This window comes from Scyliorhinus canicula, chromosome 5, assembly GCF_902713615.1.
Source record: "Scyliorhinus canicula chromosome 5, sScyCan1.1, whole genome shotgun sequence".
Taxonomy (NCBI): Eukaryota; Metazoa; Chordata; class Chondrichthyes; order Carcharhiniformes; family Scyliorhinidae; genus Scyliorhinus; species Scyliorhinus canicula.
This window is the reverse complement of record NC_052150.1, coordinates 110,241,627-110,263,225: the sequence shown is the minus strand read 5'-3', so window position 1 is coordinate 110,263,225 and position 21,599 is coordinate 110,241,627. Positions and strand designations below refer to the sequence as shown.

Here is a 21,599-nt window from a genome sequence, read left to right as displayed (position 1 = left end):
CCTCTCCAGTCTCCCAGGAGACCACTTCGGAGGAGAGCGCCGAGGATGCCACCGTAATAGTTGTGTCACAGCTGTCATCCCCACCCTCCATCAGCGCTGATACACACCTTGGTGAGAAATGATAGTGGTCAGGCTTCTGGGGCACAATCTGGTGAGTACCACACCACTGATGATGTACATCAGGCCCCAGGCAGGAACCCCCACGTTAGACAGCGGTCGCAGGTCTGCTGATCCAAGGACCTAGCTGGGTCCCAGCCTGATGCTGAGCCTATGGTACAGAGGTACCCGGAGCTGATGGAGACAATAAGGAGCGGCCGGGACATTCAGAACGAGATATCAGCGACACTCCAGCAGATCCATAGCCGCTTGGAGGAGTCCCAGAGGTTAAGGGCACTGGAGATGTCGCTGGCAATGTGTGGCACCAAGACCAATGCTGCTAAGGTGGTGACCGCAGTACAGAGCCTAGTGCACGACCTCGGCACCATTAGTGAAAGTGTCCAAAGCATTGTGCATCTGTGACAGCCATGGCTGAAGGTTTCGACAGAATATCCACCTCACTGGGGGAATGTCACCCAGTACCAGGCTGACTTTGATGAGCTGCTGCGGGAAATGTCCCGCTCTCAGGTGAGAGTGTCTGAGGCGCCATGGAGCTTGTCTCAGTCGCAGGTGGCCATTACTGAGGTGCTGTAGAGCATGTCCCAGTCACTGAGAGGCATTGCCGAGGGTGCAGACATGATGGTGCGGACCATGGGGAACTGCCAGGGCTGGCAGAGCCAGCTGCTCCTCCGTCCCAAGGTGAACCCCAGGGCCTTTTAGGCACTGGCCAGGACGAGGTGGCGCTGGGTGTCAATGGGACCCATCCCATAGAGTGGGGGTGGCGGCTACCAGCTACCCTGAGTTCCACCCCTCTGATGAGGCCGCACCTCGCAACCAGCATTCGGGTTGGACGGCACGGCTGTGCATGTGCCGTTGACAAGTGAGCCTGGCCCTCCGGCCCCAGAGGATGCCTGCCAGGGGAATTGAAGGCCATGGGATGAGGTAAGCAGCTGGCTGCCTCCACTTCAGATGTGCATCGTGGGGATACAACTTGGTGGTAGAGCTAGAAACGCAAAGCACATCGAGGATCACTGAGGACACTGGGGGATGGGGGAGGGCAGCACCACCAGGAGAGTGGAGGATTGTATTACACATTAAACAGCCTGGAACACAACGAGTATGACACCTCTCGTCACTTTCTTCCGCAATGTGGGACGATCCCCGCAACCTTGGCCCATCTCTCCAGACAATCCGAGGATGGGAAACGGGAGTGGGGGGTGATGGACCAGGCCACGTCCTATGTAAACCGGGCGTGTGCGAGGGCCTCCCTGGCACACCGGGCTTGCCGGACCTTCGCCGCTGCCACCTGTCCTGCAGTCTCCGGCTGGTCCTCGGATTGCTTCCCGGCCTCGGCCTCCAGCCCCTGCTGGTCTGGCGCCACCTCATTGTCCTCATTCTCCTCCTCATCCTGGGAGGTGGCCACATGTTCCTTATCACCAAGCTACAGCTTGTCGCCTCGCTGCTGTGAGAGGTTGTGGAGGGCACAGCAGGCCACAACGAAGCGGGTGACCCTCCTGGCGATGTGTGGCAGGGCACCACTGGAGCGGTCGAGGCATGAACCGCATCGAGGAGTCCAGTGCACCGCTCAATGACAGCTGGGATGGCTTCATTAGCCTTGTCATATCGGGTCTCCACTTCGGTCACCATACTGACATCATTAGCCAGGTCCTCAACAGGTACCCCTTATCTCCGAAAAGCCAGCCGCCCATCCTGGGGTGCTCCACGGAGAGGCCAGGGATGACCGACAGCCCCGAATGTAGCTGCCATGGACACGCCCCAAAAAGCGTGCACACACATGCATTATGTTCATCTGGTGGTCGCCCATGAGCTGTATGTTCAGGGAGTGGACCCCTTTCTGTTAGCATAGGGCACCCCCAGATGGCCTGGCGAGCGTTGGGGAACATGCGTGATATCCACTACCTCCTGGACCTGGGGAATCCAGGTGATGGCGGAGAAACCTACTGCCCGGGCACCTTGCTGGGCTTGGTCCATGTCAAAGGTGATTTTGTTTTCCCTCCGGACATGCAGGGCATCTTGACCTGTCGGATGCACCTATGGCCCATGAGATATCACACAGGTCCCCGGTCGAGTCCTGGAATGATCCTGAGACGTAGAATTTCAAGGCTGCAGTGACCTTGACGGTAACTGGGAACAGGTGCCAAGTCTGTGAGGATCTGGCACAGGCACTGCACCATCTCGTCATTGAGGTGAAGCCTCCTGCGGCACGAGCTGTCTGTCATTTGTTCAAATGATCAGCAATGCCTGTACACCCTGAATCATCGTGGGACTCCCCCTCTGGGTCTCTCTCTGGCCTGATGGCAGCCCGGTCCTTAGGGTTTGGCACTGTCTCCGGCATATGGCCGCCCGGACTACCAGCAGCATCACTGGGTCAGGTTTTGGGTCCAATATCCCTGCCATAACGTTCAATATCTGTAAGGAATTGGGAGAAGGTGTTAGACTGACAAACAGCAGTGGCTCCTACCCCAGGACGCTCCATTGACCCCCACCCCCATCCGGAATGCCCTGCTCACACACTCCCGGCCACAGCAGGTCCCCCTCACGGGACCCAGGCTCTGTACCCCGGACACCCGCTCACAATGTCACCTGGACGTGGCGCTGGTCCCCTCCCCATGGCAGTCACTCACCATGTCCCCAGAGCGGTGTCCCATCCCGTGTGTTTGGATGCTGGCTGCTGCATGTGTGGTGTTGCCTCCTGCAGTGTTCAGGCACAGTGTCGAAGCATCACGGTTTGATTGGGATGCTAGGCAATTACTCCCACATGCTATATGGCCCGCATCGCCCGCCCATTCAACGGAATCCACTTGGATTGTGTGAAGTACTCACTTAACCACGACTGCCAATTCCCTATTAGCAATAGCCTTCAGCCGCACAGACGCCTCGGCAGTCGGTGGGGGTTATGGGTGGTCGGTGGGTCAGACAGGCAGGGACAAAGAATACCCCGGAATGGGTAAACACGATCCAGGAATTGGCACAGTGCTGCTGCGAGTGATTGCCTCCCCCGATTATCTCCTGCCACTTCCCATGGCGGTCCATCCCTGTGGTCAGTCCCCCACCCCTAGCCGGGGGTCGGCACTGGGGTGGCATGCTCAGTGCCCCCGGGCTCTTTGCCAGTGAGTAAAGATGGCTGCTCAACTCCTCAGCTCCCCACAGAAGCCCTCCCGCTAGGTTCAAGTTTCTAAAATGCAGTACCAATCGGCACCAGTATGACCACTTGCTGGGGAGGCTGTGAATGATGGGAGGCCAGAGGATAAGGGGTGGGTCCTGTTAATTGTATGGAAATGGGGCTTAAGTGGTGATAATTGGTTTCTCGCCACGCTACAGCAAGATCCTGTAGGCTGGTTGCATCGCAAACTGTTTAGCGCCTGGCGCTATTCACCGACCTCGTTTCGCTTGAGCGAGAGAATCAGGCCCTTTGGTTCTGAAACGGAGAGTCCCGTCCCTTGTTTTTAAAACAGATCAAGTTAAGTAAAGGATCACACAAACCTATTATTAATTTTCAAAAGTTTGGCTCACCTATTGATTGACACTGAAAGCAACATGGACTGCCCAAAATTAGGAACTGGTACAGCGGAAAAGCTGGCCAATCTTTCTTCTCTCTCTGCATTAAATAAGTAATTGCTGGAATTTTTATTGAACATTGAAATTTCTATTGTCTCACAGCTCATTGAAATTTGTCCAATCAATGTAGTAAATAAAATGAATAAGGGAAACACAAATGTTGAAGAAGTACAGTCCTTTTATGGGTAGACAGTTCATATAAATTATTACCTTGAAAGCCTTCTTGACATTTACATGAGTAACTATTTATTTCATCGACACAACTGCCAAAGTCACATGGATTGGATTTGCAGTCATCAATATTCACTTCGCAGTAACTTCCTTCAAAACCAAGGGTGCACATACAGAGGTACTCTCCACTTCCTGGTGGAAAATTTATGTTTGTAACACAGGAACCCCCATTCAAGCAGTTGCATGAGTTTACAGTGACCTATTTAGAAAACAGAGGCAATATTATAATTCCACACAATGATAAAAAATAGCATTTATGTGGCATTCTCTGTGGGGAGATCAAGATCACATACAGTCCTCAGATTAACTGGGTTAGAGGGCAGGATATGATTGAACCCGTGTGTATAGTTGCAATATTCTTCTAATTTTATTATAAATTCCAATGTCCACATTCTTAATGGAAACTGTCGACACAAAAACTGTAATATTCCCCACTGTATATCATCTTGCTGGAACATTCTCACACCTTGTGAAATGTCAAAAAATAGAAAAAGGAATTTAGAACATAAAAAGTAGGCTGGAAATGCATGCAAATATTAGTATTTTTATATGTTTTCGTCAATCTCCTACTGCATTACAAAACGAATGATAACGCGAGAGAGCTAAGGCGAGAGTGAAGAGAGAAGGAGTTTGAAAAATGATTTATTTTTCATGAAATTGATCTTGTTCATGATGATTCCGAGTTGTTTAAACTTACGCACTGACAGTTGTTATCAAAAGCTGATTTTACTCTTATTTTAACCTTAACCTTCTGTTTATTTGAATAACTTTTAAATTCCAAGACTCATCTACTGGAGCAACTGCCAGCTGTGCAAATATATAGACAGAAATTCATTTGCCATGCGGGATCAGATTCCTTTATTTTCTTTACTAAGAATCTGTTATTAAACAAAACAACGATCTAGACATGTGTGGAATAATGAAAACGTCACCTGTCGGTGTAGACTTACATCTTCTGAATACTCAAGGCTTTGGGTGTGAGTGGAAAGTGCTTTTTTCTAACACTGTTAATAATTAGTAGTTACATAGAACAGTACAGCACAGAACAGGCCCTTCGGCCCTCGATGTTGTGCCGAGCAATGATCACCCTACTCAAACTCACGTATCCACCCTATACCCGTAACCCAACAACTCCCCCTTAAACTTACTTTTTAGGACACTACGGGCAATTTAGCATGGCCAATCCACCTAACCCGCACATCTTTGGACTGTGGGAGGAAACCGGAGCACCCGGAGGAAACCCACGCACACACTGGGAGGATGTGCAGACTCCGCACAGACAGTGACCCAGCCAGGAACCGAACCTGGGACCCTGGAGCTGTGAAGCATTGATGCTAACCACTATGCTACCGTGCTGCCCCTATGCTACCGTGCTGTCCCCTATGCTACCGTGCTGCCCCCTATGCTACCGTGCTGCCCCCTATGCTACCGTGCTGCATTAAATGTTATAGAAGAATTCAAATCACATTGACATAGGAGCAAGACTGGCACAAAAGGTGTTTGGATTAAAAATCAAATTAGGACCAGGTTTGGATGTGGAGTATGTCCCAGAAATATTAAGTCCATTTCCTTCCTGTGTTTCAATAGTAACATGTTGGAAGGTAGTTGCAGTTTGTGTCTCTGGGATATCAAAGACCATCATAAGATTTCCTCCAACAGTCTTGTAACAGCTTGCAGGATTATTATATTTTCAGAATAAACTTTGTTTAAAGATTGATAGAACTATTATAAGGCAATTGTTAGTGGTTGGAATCTGATTATTTCTGTGCAGTGGAACAGGAAGTGACATGATTAGATGAGGCCAAGTTAGTCAGATCAATGCCTGGATTTGCACGTTTAAGCCTTTTTTTATTTTAGCTAATGTTTTACTGCCAACAAACATTCTTACAATCAATTCTATTTAAAATTTTGTACTAGACTTAAGTATCATACACATCTTGATAGAATTAAGCTGCTTGTGGATTGAAATTGTGCTGCATGAGCAATGCACGAACATTCAGATGGAATTATTTTCTATATTTAAAGAGTTAATCTGCAAAAACAAAATGGGTTAATATTTTTGTTAAATAACAAGACAAAAATTCAAACGAACAGATGAAATGTTGTAACTAATATGCCATGAAGCAATTGCAATCCATTAGATAAACGAGCCGCATCTGGCAGTAAGGCAATGATGCAACTACTGTGCAAAACTTCTGTAGTTCAATTTAATTAGAGAAATCTGGAGTGTTGTAAATTTCAAAAGCAAAATATTAGGAAGCTGAATTTGACTAACTTGTGAAACCATTTTCGTTTTCTACTCTTTATAATTTTTTTCCCCCCGAAGCGCAAGTTTTCAAAATTAATTTGTGTTCTTGAACCACGTGTCACATGCAGTCAGGAAAGCAAGCTTTTACCACTCCCAGAAGCTACAAACATTTCAGAAATAGTTCTCCCCTGATTGTTGCCAAGTCAGCACCACCCAATACTTCTATTGTTAAAATAAGGAGTTCAGCAGTGTGGGGATTTCAAATTCTAATTATTAGTTATAGAACTCAGATATAAATGGTCATTTTATCATTAATTTCATTACTCCTCTCCCCTCTTAAACGGTTTGGGTATCTCATTCTGTTTAACGTCTCTGTTAAATAATTGCATTCTTAAAATTAGATTACCTACATCCAAAATATACATCTTATCGATATGATACTACACACATTAATTCCCACAGTTAAATTCATACTAAAGTGACAAAGATTTAAAAATCTTGTGCAAAGAACATTTTGAAAATGTTAGTGGAGTTCCATCAAAATGCTGATAATAAGTACTTATTGCTGCTCCAAAGATTTTATTTCATTGATTGATATTTCTTCAGCATATGACTTCAAAACAAAGAAGTAATGGTGATCTATTACACAATGTCAATATCTATTTTTGCTTCCAAAAGAGGATTTTGCTGATGTTTTCTTCCGTTATATTTGACCTTGGAGCTGATTCAGGGTGCTACAATTTGCAAAATATTCCTTTCCGCAACAGTGATAAAACGGCTCAAAAATTAATTCCTCCCACAAAATGTGCAACTTTTTCACAATAGAAAATGATAATTTCTCCTTCACATAAATAATCACAAAATGTACTATTGTAGAAAATCTTACACTTCTCTATGCAATGTCCATACCTCTACTGACACATTGGTCTTCGCATTGCAGTCATCTGTCACAGAAAACGTGAACGTCTGCAACTCCTTCAAAGAAACCTTCCATATAAGGAGCCCTGCAGGAGAAAGGCTAGCATCCTTGGGCCCAGTATCTATGTTAAAAACAACAGCAGATCCTTCTGGGTCTGAAGCCAAGAACTGATAGATAAAATTTTCACCAGTAAAAGTTTGAAGCCTTCCTTGTGAAGCTTGAAATATTGGAGGTTGGTTATCTGCAAAAATAGTTAATCATTTTACTTCATACAGAAACAAACTACAGAACAATCAGCAGTTGGTATAGGACAGACCTCAACTTAGGTGGTGGAAAGAGAGGATCACAACGTGCAAGTAACTAACCAGTTAAGTGCTTTAAGTGATCTCAGTCTTTTTCTCTGCAAAAAGAACTGAACTAACTTTGATGTGGTCCAGGAGCTGTCAATCATGGCTAGATGCTTATAAACATTGTGGTTACTTTCACAGCTGACAACTTAAAGCTGCTCAAGCATGAAGGGAGATTCATTAAACAATGCAAACAGTTGGTGTGAAAGCTAGTTAAAGCTTGGTGGGGTTGCTAGGTTACCAGGATAGGGTGGAGGGTAGGGCTTAGGTAGAGTGCTCTTTCAGCAGCCAGTGTAGACTCAATGGGCTGAATGGCCTCCTTCGGCACTGTAAATTCTATGATACTAATAGATGTTGGGAGTTCATATTGGGAAATTAAACACTTCTAACCCATCTATTTTACTTAAATTCATGCATTCTGTTACCATTTTTGTTGATTCTGGGCTTCATCCAAGAGGAATAAAATAAATTTATTGAATAATTGTTAAAGCAATCAATATTAGATTTGATACCTGACATCACACAGCTATAGTAGAACATTGGTGAGTTTAGATTCCATTATAATATGTCAACGGCCAGAAATGCAGCAATATGAGGTAACTTACTTTCATTGACAGACCACTCAAATTTGGATGCGTCTGGTCTGCACAAAAGGCAAGGGCTAGTTGGATTTGGATCACCTGCGCCATAACAAAGTCCATCGATGTTGCATGTTTGCTCCTGGTAAATATAGTAGTACAATCGAAATAGAAACTTATGCAGTATATGCAAATACATGTTCTAAAGGACATGGCTTTGATAATTTTGTATAGTGAGCCAATCTGAATAACCCATGAGTGACAAATATACAAGGAGGTGGGATCCTGTAACTGTCCACCATATCAAACAGAAAACATTTTAATAAAGTGACGTATGCTGACAGATTTGACAGACATAGGTCAATCCCTTATGCAACAACATATGACAATGTGCACACTATTTACTTGCGTTGGCAAGTGACACCTTTACCAAACAAAAAACTATTTACCAGTCAATACTGAAGATTTCAATTGTCAAAACCTCCGCAACTTTTTTGGGCCACATTTCCATAACACTGTGTGAAATAATTGTTTCCTGATCTCATTCCTAAAACGCCTCGCTGAGATTTTAAAATTGTATCCTCTTGTTTTGGATTCTCCACCAGACGACGTTGTTTTCCTGTATATCTGCTGTCATCCCATCACTGGGTCAAAAACCTATGTGCTGATATAATTCAGATAAATAGGTGGTTCAGGATATAACCTGAGCCCTATTTTTATGCACTTCACAAAATCTTGGGCGGGATTCTCCCAATGGGCGGCTAAGTGCTGACGCCAGAGTAAAAACGGGAGTGTTTTACTCGGGCATTGGCGCCCGTTCTGGGACCGCATTCTGAAGCCCACAGTGGGCTAGAACAGCGATGGAGAGGCCTACGCCGGTCCAGCTGCCAATCCCGGCCTGAACCGGAGGCAACTAGCGCATGCGCAGTGGCCTTTTTCCCCACGCCGGTCCCGACACCATTTCGCAGGTCAGGCCACTGCAGAGGCCCCCCCCCCCCCCCCCCCCCCCCCAGGTCAGGCCACTGCAGAGCCCCCCCCCCCCCCCCGCCGCCCCCCCACAGGCCGCCCCTGGACCCTTCAACGGCAAGGTCCCGCTGGCTCAGAGGATGTTAAACAGCGCCAGCGGGATTCGGCTTTTTGTTGATGGCCGTTCGGCCCATTAGGGCCGGAGAATAGGCGTGACGGCATGGGTCGGCACATACCCCGACCGGCGCCACGCCGACCACGGCGGCACTAATGGCGCCGATTTTCCGCACTGCGGAGAATTGCGTCCCGGCGTTGGGGTGGCATGGTGCGATTTGCGCAGTGCTGCGCCAATTCTCTGTCCCGGCAGGGGGTTAGAGAATTCCGCCCCTTATTTGTGAAGATATACATCATGCACCTCCAATTTCAATAGCCATAGATTCACAGTCTAGACGATTCCTAGTTAACATCCACCACTATAGCACAATTAAATGCACAATTCACACTGAAAACTGTGAGGCTTACCTAGTCTGTTTTGATTATATTGACGGCAAGGTGGGCCATTAAGGATTTTCAGGAATGGCTATTTTTCGCATTACAAAAACACTATTGCAAACATTCAAGAATGACTTTAAAAATTAATGTGGGTTGATAAATGTAATTGATGCTCCAACAAAATTCATCTGCATATTTTACTCATGGTGGGATATTATAATATTTTAAATCTGTAATTGCCACAGTTCCCCTCTAGGTGGTGATCTAATTTGTTAGTTCTGAATTAATCAGAAGAATTGTTAAAAATTGACTTATTTGTGCTAAAAGAGCAGAAAATCAAGATACATAAATCTGATTGTCTGATCATTTCATTCTGATTTACACTCATGTTTCAGTAGTAAACCAGGACAGCAAAAAATATCAACATCCAATCCCTCCACACTTAGGGCAAAACGCCTCATTGTGAGCAAAACTCCTCATCCCGCCTGTGGCAGGTTTGGTGACAGGAGCAGTAGAATCTAGCCGGAGTCAAAAAGTCAGCAATCCACTGGTGTAAAAATTCTCCCCGTGGCGGGTTAATGGCAGGTCGGTCTTCCTGCTGGCTGGGCGCCGGAGTACCATTTGCATTCATTTGCATCTCGTGAATGCTCATTAAAACAGCTGCCCAACGGAATCAATAGCCTCACATCAAAGTTTGAGAAGCTGCATCGTGAAAGTCAGGAATGCAGCCTTTGAGAGTGAAGGCTACAGTGAACATGGCAGAGCTGTATCAAATCTGTCATCCCATCAGCGAAGGGGAGTCGTAAATTAACAATTAATGCCATTCATCAGTGACCAAGAGGATTCCATTCATTCACCATGAGCAACCAAAGGCTCATGGGCGGATTTCTCCAAACCGCCGCACCAGTTTTCTGGTGTGGCGTGCCCCCGCTGGCAGCAAGATTCTCCATCCTGCCAGCCGGCCATTGGGGTTTCCTATTGTGACGCCGTCGGGAAATCCCTGGGCATGGGTGCACTGCCGGCGCAACGGAGAATCCCACCAGAGGCGAATCCAGTTCCACAGATTTGTCAAGATTTTACAAAATGTTGTTAAAAATCATACAGAAGGTGCCACCTCCCTTTGCAGAAACTGCTGGTATATTCAACCATGGGCCTTGTGCCGCCTCATTTTAGCAGGCATAAAAGGCTCCATTTTAAATGTCCGATGCCCAGAAAATGCAGCAGACAGCGAAAAATTGTGGCTCATTGGATTGTTATAGTTAATGGTTTCAAAATGGCGGATGGGTTGCCAACTTCGGCTCCCGTTAACCTTCTATATTATCGGAGACTGGTGTGATGGCGTCAGACTGCCCACCCGATCTCATCATACCAAATTTCTTGTCAGTGCTGTGGTGGGGTAGGGTCAGTGCACCCAATTTGGGAATGTAAAATCCAGCCAACAATTTCTCATCTTACCTTTAAAGTACAGAGTCCATCAGAGTTTGGCTCACAAATTTGACAAGCTCCATCAAATAATGTTAATAACTGTGAGTTGCTGTATGCGTTACCATCATTTGAAATCTGTCAGAGAAAACAAAATTAAACCATATTTCCGTCGACCTATAACAAAGAACATTATTTATGTGCCCACTAAATTAAGTAATTTTATAATTTGACATTATTGCTTGCTTTATACATCATCTATCCAAAGATTATGGTTCATGATTTAACAGAATTAGGTGGAAAATAGTCTGAGTAAGTTTTGCCACTAACAATGGCTCTAAGGGATTCTGGCAATGATTTGCTCCGAGAATGACCTTGTCCAAAAAAAACACGGACATGGTCATTAACATATTATTGGGGCAGGTGATTATGTCACAAACAGTTCAACAAGAGTTCCCATTCAGGAGAGAAGTATCTTAACATTTCTTCAAATTTGTTAGAACTGACATAAATGGGTGGAAACCCAACAGCTCTGTTTTCTGGTCTAAATTGCAATGCGTCCAACAGAAAAGCTGCACTAGATTCCTGCACCCAAAACATTGTAGTTGGAATAATACTTTTTAAAAATGAGCCTCAATCTAATGTCTGGCTCCTATCATATCCTACTCCACGTCACACTGGAACTCACTCGTGTGCTTGTGGGCTGTTACACCATGTTATATGTGGCATATTAATTCCAGGGCACAAATCCCAAACAATGTCACTGTGTAAGATTGGGATCCCCAATCATACTTGAGTGTCTCCAGCTGTTTCATTGGAATCCTGCCAGGGGTACAGGAGTGGAGTCCACAAAGACCAATGGGGCTCCCCATAGGGGCCAACTTCGCACTGCCCCCTGACACTGGCTCTGCTCAGACAGGTCACTCTCCCCCAGCTCAGACATGTCACTCTCCCCCAGCTCAGGCATGTCACTCACTGCCAGGGACTATACTTACCTTCGCGCCCCAATGGGTTCCCTTCAACTCCTTCACGTTTTAAAATACCAGTTGTAAAGCTCGCCGATATGACGTTACACTGGCGAGCGGGAATTCTAAAAATGGGGGAACAAATAGCGTGGAAGTCCTTTAATTAAATTATAATTTGTTCACATGTATCAAAATGAGGTTCCTGTCACGTCCCCGATGAAGGACGGGGAAAATTATCTGATCTTGCTGCCGAGATTCTTGTTTTCCGATGCTCTCGAGATTTCGCACCCATAGCAAACATGGGCATTCCCTCTGTCTACACACACGACACACACTCTCCAGTCTCCCATGTGGCATGTCTGTTGTTTCTTGAATGCATTCAATGCTTAAGTTGAAGTGAAGTTCTTGTAAAGTGAAGAGTTGACAGCAGGCTATGAGGTTTATTGCAGTCAAATATCTAGAAGGTTGGTGCTCAGTGAAATCTGGAACAGGTTAAATACTTTGGTTGTTTGATGTTTTACAGCTAGTTTCAAGTCTGGCTCACAGACTGGCTGAACTGATGGTTCAGATGGCTCTGTTGGATCTGCCGGCAAACTGCTCTTAGCAGACTTGCAAACATGGCTATCTCACCATGCAGTTTTTCACAAATTCAGGATGTGGAACTTTATAGCCTCCTTGCATCAGGGGATGGGGTAGAAAATGCAGCAAGCCAATCAAATGTCCATTGACTTCAGCAGGACCCGAAGATCACTCCAGTGGGAGAGGTCATAAAATTCCATCCAACATCTTTTCCAAATAAGGTGTGGTGTTCCTGTTGATTTCACATCCGGTGTTGTGGGTCAACGTTTCTAAGGCCCATCCAGTCTAGTTTGGATGGTGAGGCCATTGTGATACAATGTGAGGTTGATTGTGCCATTCCCTTTCATTTACCACAAATTTACTTTGATCTTCCCTTTTGCCCAGCATGAAACGTACAGTCCGTGGTCTTTTGTGTTGGCCTATCCTTAAAGAAAGAGATGTGGGAATTCCATGGATGGCTTTGAATGTCCATATTTAAATAATTTTTTGCCGGAGACTTGATACTTTCTGAAGTCCAAAGACCAAAAGCCACAGCATTTATGACAGTCATCTTAACAGCTTGTTTTATGTCCAATTTTTAAAAGTATTGCTGGAAAGTTCATGATATGACATGCCAGTCCTGGGCATGACAGTAGTTACTGTTATTATATAAGCAATGGTGCAGCTATTTTCTGGGATTGATAACTAAAACTGATCGCCATCCATTATCAACCTGTAAAAATGAGGCAGTCAGGAGTTCAATGTGGGGAAAGTACCTCTGCCGCCTCACAGATTCCCGTACCAGCCTCCCCGGACAGACGCCGGAATGTGGCGACTAGGGGCTTTTCACAGTAACTTCATTGAAGCCTACTCGTGACAATAAGCGATTTTCATTTCATTTCATGCCCAATGCCAATCTGTTGCTTAATTCAGGAAGATACGGAACAGGTGTAAGACTGATGTACCATGAAAACCATTACTGACAGTGGTTTCAGGGGTTTTCTCCCTTTTGAAAGCTGTCCATAAATGGACCATTTTTCATTCGCAAAGGAAAATACAGTAATACTTGGAAATGAAGAGTAGCAGTAAACTGGTTCTTGTACCATAAAATGGAAGTCCAGTATTACCTATGCCAGTATTACTAATTTTTACTGGGATTTTAAAATTTTGGCCCAGCTTTTCCTTCTGGGATCCTGGGAGCCTCCTCTCAACGAAGGTAAATAAAGATGATGAAATTCATCATTGCCCCCAATGCCCCAGCTCAGGCTTTGTACAACTAAAACAAAGAGTATTTGAATACCAGGATCTCAATTAGGGACTAAGGTCATGATTGATCAGGCAACGGTAATCGCCGTGTTCCTTTGGAAACTTGGACAATCTATAGCAGGCACCCCAAGGAACTGGAAAAATGCTATCTGCAGTGCCTTTGGAAGGTCCTCCAAATCTGGTGGCAAGAAAGGCAGTTCAACAGCAGCGTCCTCTCGCAGGGCAACATATCCAGCAATAAGGAACTAATCATTTAAAACCAGCTCCACTGAGGAGGCCATGTCATTCATATGCCTGACACCAGATGGTTCCAGTAACTGCTTTATTCAGATTTTGGTAATGGCAGAGACTCCCAGAAGTACAATGGAAACACTTAGAATGTTAGGATCATAGGATGCCCTCAAAGCATCCCTGACGAGGCCAAATAGGTCTGCTTACTCATGATAGCACCTGGCTTGTGACTGACAAAAATGGAGAAGATTCTATTGGAAAGGCACAGACAGACTTCACTGGGAACATCCAACCTCCTTGGTGGGGGTAGTTTCTCACATGATCTCCTCAGTGAAGTTGAGGTTGGATAAGTGTTTCCTGAAGACCTACTGAGAGAATGGCCTCCTACACAGTTATTAATAGTAATGATAATAACAACTGTTTATTGTCACAAGTATGAAGTTACTGTGAAAAGCCCCTAGTCATCACATTCAGCAGCTGTTTGGGTAAGATGGTGCGGGAATTTAACCCATGCTGCTGGCCTTGTTCTGCATCACAAACCAGCTGTCTAGCCCACTGAGCTAAACCAGCCCTTCCCCTCTTTGTATTCTCTGCTCCCTCTCGTCTTCTTCATTGCTCCTCTTTGTCCTCCACAACAAAGGCATGCCTACTGGACCATCTATATCTGCAATAAAGCTGATTCATAGGCAGAGGAAAGCAATCCAAAACAAGCTAAAACGCATCAAAAGTTAGAATTCAGTCATAAAAGGCAGATAATAGGCAAAAGAAAAAGCAGTTAACCAACAGCCTAAAAGGACAAGGTAGTAACCAATCTGGTGATCATAAGCCCTTTATAATAATGCTACTGTAGGGTCACTTCTACTTGCTGGCACCATGATTTGTTAAATGAGTTTATCACATGCCAATTCAATCACTGGGGTTGTTAAATTTCACAAAAGAATCTGACAACAAGCATTGGGCCCTTATTTAAATATTTTAATTAGCATTTACGATCTGGACATTTGGAGGAATCCAATCCAATCCAATACAATGGTCAGATACTAAATGTATCTGTGCAAACCTATAAAACAGGTGTAGTATGACTGAAATTCTGGAATCTTGACTCAAGGAAAGAAGGAGGGACTACCTACTATGTATTGTCAAAGATTTTACAGCAGAGCATTTCGAAAACAGTGGCAGGATCAGACAGTCATCATGGATTTATCATGGGGAAATCATGCTTGACAAATCTACTGGAATTCTCCAAGGATGCAACTGGTAGAGTTGATGAGGGGGAGCCAGTGAATGTGGTATATTTGGACTTTCAGAAGGCTTTTGACAAAGTCCCGCATAAGAGATTAATATAACAAGTTAAAGTGCATGGGATTAGGGGTAGTGTATTGAAATGAATAGAAAACTGGTTGGCAGACAGGAAACAGAGTAGGAATTAGCGGATCTTTTTCAAATTGGCAGGCAGTGACTCATGCAGTACTAGGACCCCAGCTATTTAAAAATATATTAATGATTTAGATGAGGGAACAAAATAGAATATCTTCAAATTTGCCCATGACACCAAGTTGGGTGGGAGGGTGAGGTGCAAGGAGGATCCTTCAGTGTGATTTGATAAAGTTGAGTGAGTGGGCAAATGCGGCAGATGCAGTATAATTTGGAGAAATGCAAGGCTATCCACTTTGGTGGCAAAAATGAGAAGGCAGACTATGATCTGAATGGCCATAAAGAGGAGAGGGGAATGTGCAATGAGATGGTGTCCTCATACACCAGTCACTGAAGGTAAGCATGCAGATACAGCAGACAGTAAAGAAGGTAGCTGGCCTTTATTGTGAGAGGATTAAAGTACAGGAGCAGGGGTGACTTGCTGCAAATATACAGGGCCTTGGTGAGGCCATATCTGGAATATTGTCCGCAGTTTTGGTCTCCTTATCTGAAGAAGGACGTTCTTACTCTAGAGGGTGTATAGCGAAGGTTTACCAGACTGATTCCTGAGATGGCGGGACTGATGTATGAGGAAAAATTGAATTGGTTAGGATTGCATTTGCTGGAGTTCAGAAGTAAAACAAAAGCCAATTAACAGAGGTTGACTGGAATCAGTCTCCCAGACTGATTGTGAATTGGCAGAATGGGAGAACAAGTGTTGAAATATGCCTTTGTAGTCCTTTCTGCCTTTACTTGTGGCCAGGATTCATCCTGTGGAGCGATTGTCCTCTATGATGGTGACCTGGCAGCTATGGACATTTTTTTAATAAAAAAGATTTAAAAGTTGTTGAGAGGGCACCCAGTTGTAGAGGCACCTTCTCTCACCTTTACCTGAAACAGCATTTCCTGCTGAGCTGGTGGGCCTCCTGTTGGCCCTCCAACTTTGAGAGCCTAGCCCTGTCATTAATTAGCTGGTGAGTTGACACTGATTGGCCAAATTGAGGGCAAATCACTGCTGGGTGTTTGTTCTTTACACATTGCAGGTCTGGACACATATCTGACCCCAAGGTCAGAGTTCCAAACCGGAACCCAAAATTCTCCCATTAATTTCAAAGCCACAGGATACTATTACATCCAATTTTAAATCATATAAATTCAAAATTCATGTTCAGAATTTTTCTCACTGATTAAATTTAGTCCAATTTTAACTCCTCAAACAAGATTTATAATTTACGCATTTTATATTGTTTTCACTGCATGAATGCAAGTCACTGCACAAATGATTAATACTGCAGTAGAAAACTTACTAATTGATTATTCATATTGCAAATTTAGAGAAAACTACATCTCAAGCTTAATGTGACTCTAACTTATATGCAGCGATTACAAAGAACTAAGGACACATTCAAAACACTAATACATGTTGTCACTATAACTAAATTGTTTAGATAGTTCATTTCAGAGTGGAAGGGTAGCACAGTGGTTAGCACTGTTGCTTTACAGCTCCAGGGTGCCAGGTTTGATTCCCGGCTTGGATCACTGTCTCTGCGGAGTCTGCATGTTCTCCCAGTGTCTGCGTGGGTTTCCTCCGGGTGCTCCGGTTTCATCTCACAAGTCCCGAAAGACATGCTGTTAGGTAATTTGAACATTCTGAATTCTCCCTCTGTGTATCTGAACAGGTGCCGGAATGTGGCGACTGGGGGCTTTTCACAATAACTTCATTGCAGTGTGTCATCTGAGAGTACCTTTAAGAACTGGGTGTTTATCAAATAGCTGCAGTGATGTCAGAGTGTGGGTGGAGCTGGGCTGGCTGCCTTTCACTTTCGTTTTTGAGTAGGCAGCTACAGCATGTTTTAGTTTAGTTTTCAGAGCTGGATAGCTGCAGGCAAAGCAAACAGCTGCTTAATGATCTCTCTTTACAAGCTCCAGACTGTCTCCAGATCATTTGAAGATTTCAAAGCAATACCTGTTTCTGTAGAGAATTTAAACCTGCTGACTTTCTGTAACTTATGGATGTTGTGAGGAAAGTTATGAAGGGTTACTTATAGAACATTGTATCTGTGGGGATCATTCGTGTTGATTGTTGTTAAGAAGTTTACTGTGTGTTTATAAAGTGTTAACTGGATTCATAAATAAACATGGTTTTGTTTTAAAAGTACTTTAGATCTCTGTTGCATCACACCTATAAAGTAGGCCCTTGGGCTCCCCATAAGCAAAATCTATTCATAGTTATGGGTCAGATGAACCCCCGATACACTTTGGTGTTCTCTAAACCCTGGCCTGTAATAAGTGTTACTGAAAGCCTACTTGTGACAATAAAGATTATTACAAAAGATCACAAAATTATTGAGAGGATATAAATATAAAAAAGTACATTTATCAGTAACTAGTGCTGTGTGATTAATATTCTCCACATAAATGCTTTATCTTATCTTCACATCATGAGAGAAGATGAGAATACTTGAATTTAAGGGGCAAAAAAGGTAATGAAGTTAAAAGTACCAGAAATTGCAATATTTGCAAACATTCCTTTTGACACGAGAGAAGTGCAGACTAAATCACAACATTCTATGAGTTTCTGCAGTCGGTACGAAGACATGTTTAAAATTAAGAGCTAAAATTATGTAAGCTCCAACCTCCTGCAGTTTGATTGCTGCAGACTACAATAATTAAAATTGAGGATTCATATCATTCTTTAATACAAATTATTTGCAAATTTAAAATTTCACACCTTGACTTGCCATCTTGCAATTGGCTTGTCATCAACGAGGTCTATACTTTCAAATGGTTGACCAATCTCAGCTGGAACCTGGCAATCCACAACTCGATTACTCAAAAATGTTGCTTTTGTCGGCTGTGAGACAGTTGGAACCCATTCATCATTGACGTACTATGCTCAATTAGATTTAAAAAATTGAAAGAAACAACATTAATTCAGACAACATAATTATAAAAATTAGAGCACACCTCAAGCTAGCTCCTTATGGTTCTTACATCTGCAGACCAAATTTTACCCTCTTCTCTTGTGTGCAAGCATATTCTCTGTCCCACAATGCCCAAAGTTTGTTTCCCGATGGGAAATTGGGCATGTCCTCCCCCCAGCTGGCAACAGGATCGGGGTTCACAGTCATGTGCCAACGGGAGGATGTAAATTAATGCAAATAGGTCTTAATGAACCATTTGCATCCATTTAGTGGGCCGGCGCTCTATTCTCTGACCCTTCGTGATTTTTGGGTCTCCTGGGGCAGAAATTACGTGGGTGCAGATTACTTCACTTCTTGTATTTATCAATGTGGCCCTGATGTAGTGAACCTCGCAGTGGGCCGGGGGGTTACCTCCTTAGAAGAGTTTTCCCCAAAGTCCATCCGAGGGCCAACCCCAGCCCCCACAATGCACTACCTGCCCACCCCTCCTGTACCAGGCCCCCTCTCACATCCCCTCAACCCCCACAGGGACCCCTTTAATAGGTATACACCCCAAAGGACCCCTTTAATAGGTATACACCCCTAAGGACCCCCTTAAATAGGGAGATGCCAGGGATCCCCTTAATAGAGAGCTTTATTCCGGGACTCCATAACTGAAGGAATCACCCACAGAGACCCCCAAAGTGAAGGACCCCCCCCCCTCAAAATAGCGGCCCGATATGCATGGCAAGGAATACAGATTTTCGTCCCGATTTGCGCTCCCAGGGGGAATGTAAATCGGTTGCAATTCTCCTCTGGTGGGAGAACATAGAGCGGGTTTCTCCGTCCCACAGCGTCAGATTTTGGGATTTTCTGTTTCGCTGGCTGGTCAATGGGGTTTCCCACTGTGGGGGTTCCCCGTGCCGTCGGGAATCCCCCGGGGCTGCCGGCAAAATGGAAAATCCCGAATGCAGAGAATGCAACCCATAGTCTCCCAAATGGAGAATCTCGCCCATGTTTGCAGATCAATCCTTCTGCCTCAAAGTAGGGATAGGCGAGGTAGGATCAGGGGTATCCATGCTCCATATTCCAAGTCAGTTAATTATCTGCAATTTAATAACAATAATGCTCAACTGAGAAGCTCAGACTGAAATATGCCAAGATTATTGAACAGCACCAATCCCAAAAGAGGCTGCAACATTAGAGCAATGTAATGTGCATATAGTGTAGAGAAGTCCTATGAAGACTACAAATGAAAGTGAAAGAATGCAGATCTTCAGCTTCTTCGGAGTTATGAAGCATTATTTTCTCACTTATGCGTGTGTTTTGTAACAGTCGTTATACACGTTAGACGCTTTGATGTAAAAATTGTAATCACATTAGATGCTGTGTCAGAAATCAAAACTGAATACTTTGTACAACAGTTTTAATTTGATGAAATAAGAATATATTATTAGAGTTTATTTGATGGTCTTGAAAACTAACTGTCATAGATTAATCCTCTTTGGTTTGACATGATGTATAAAACTAATTATGAATGTATAGTTCTTTCATACATTATGAACGGGATTTCCCAGCCCTTCCCGCTGGTTGGAGCACCTGGAAAATCGCGCCAATGGCCAGTGCCACACCACAGAGTAAGTGGGGGGAGGGGTGCTTTCCAGCTGATGTATTTTTTCTTGTTAGGCATTTACATTTTTTTTCTTTTTTTTTTTAAATTTAGTATATCCAATTATTTTTTTTTTCAATTAAGGGGCAATTTAGCATGGCCAATCCACCTACCCTGCACATCTTTGGGTTGTGGGGGTGAAACCCACGCAAACACGGGGAGAATGTGCAAACTCCACACGGAGAGTGACCCAGAGCCAGGACCTGGGCGCCATGAGGCAACAGTGCTAACCCACTGTGCCACCGTGCTGCCCGTTAGGCATTTACATGATGGGATTCTGGTGGCATTAAGTAAAAATGTTCAAATTCAGTGAAGATTTTTAACACATCTTACTAATTTTCATACTCAGTGTAACCTTCTGCACTTGATCTTTAAGAAACCTGTAAATTTTATACATTCCCAATGCACAGTCCTGAAGTGATTAGCGACATAACTTTCCTTCTACATCACGCAGTCATAAACGTAAACAAAGTAGAAAATGCAGTCCCAGTTCATATAGTTTAGTCAATAGCCACACTGTGAATCTTTGGTGTTGCAGTTGCAATGTGGTGACTGGACCATGCCATAACCTATGGGAAAGTGGCTGCTGTCTGCCATCAATAGCCTCTTGTTTTGATTGAGATGGGTGGTTAGGTGGCATGGTTATCTGGCAGGCTCGAGATGGTCAATTCCTTGAAAACTACTTTTTTTTTGTAACCAATGACTACAGCACTTCCATAGGGATGTACCTCCATGATTCTCTGCTCTGGGTTTCAAGATCAAGGGGCAGCACGGTAGCACAGTGGTCAGCACAGTTGCTTCATAGCTCCAGGGTCCCAGGTTTGATTCCTGGCTTGGTTACTGTCTGTGGGGAGTGCTCCGGATTCCTCCCACAGCCCAAAGATGTGCAGGTTAGGTGGATTGGCCATGTTAAATTGCGCTTTGTGTCCAACAAGGTTGGGTGGGGTTACTGGGTTACGGCGATAGGGTGGAGTTGTGGGCTTGGGTGGGGTGCTCATTCCAAGGGCCGGTGCAGACTCGATAGGCCGAATAGCCTCCTTCTGCACTGTAAATCCTATGATTCTATGATCAAGAAGGCAGAAATACTCAGTACTGCCCATTGATGTGTGTTGCATTTACGGTATTTTGCCAGGATAAAAAGATAAGGCTTATGTATTGTGCAGCAATAATCTTTGCAGTTAGTTATGGCCTGTTGAGATTCAAGTGTTGGGCGGAGTCCAAGAGAATAATAAGGGTCTGCTTGTGGCTGTGTGTGCCTGAACTTTGAGGTTCAGGCAGTGTTGATCCATGGAAGATGAGAACTTAGATTTCTCAACCTGACCAAGTTTATGGTTGCTTAAAAAGGTAACTGAATCAGCTAAAATAGTGGCTTCAACATACAAATATTTATATTACATAAAGAGTTAAATACAGGTTGAGTATCTTTTATCCGAAACCTTCAGGGTCGATTGTATTCTATATGTCAGATAACTTTGCTTTCAGTGATTTCCGGTGGCAGCCATGGTGTGTCCGGTTGCACACAGGTTGGCTCCTGCGTGGAAGTATATGTTTTGGACTTTCTGTCCATTTGATGGGTGATTTTTGGTGACGAATCGTGAGGAAAGAGGGCGGTGGATTCTCCCCAGCATGGGATAACGAGGGGGCGGCTATTTTGGGTGGGCTCAAGTTGGTTGCAGAATGGATAATTGGGTGGTTTGGGGAGTTGGCGATGATGGC

The 21,599-nt window shown here is 44.4% G+C and overlaps 1 protein-coding gene across 1 annotated transcript in view; it reads right to left on the bottom strand.

Moving 5' to 3' along the window:
• vwdel (von Willebrand factor D and EGF domains-like) overlaps window positions 1-21,599 on the bottom strand; it is a 381,724-nt gene that overhangs the window by 131,949 nt on the left and 228,176 nt on the right. Inside the window, exons 14-18 of the mRNA XM_038797496.1 lie at window positions 18,043-18,201; window positions 10,912-11,016; window positions 8,026-8,140; window positions 7,064-7,314; window positions 3,886-4,105 (exon numbers count right to left, since the gene is read on the bottom strand). Of these exons, the coding sequence (XP_038653424.1) occupies window positions 3,886-4,105; window positions 7,064-7,314; window positions 8,026-8,140; window positions 10,912-11,016; window positions 18,043-18,201 (850 nt within the window). The remainder of the gene's footprint in view (window positions 1-3,885; window positions 4,106-7,063; window positions 7,315-8,025; window positions 8,141-10,911; window positions 11,017-18,042; window positions 18,202-21,599) is intronic.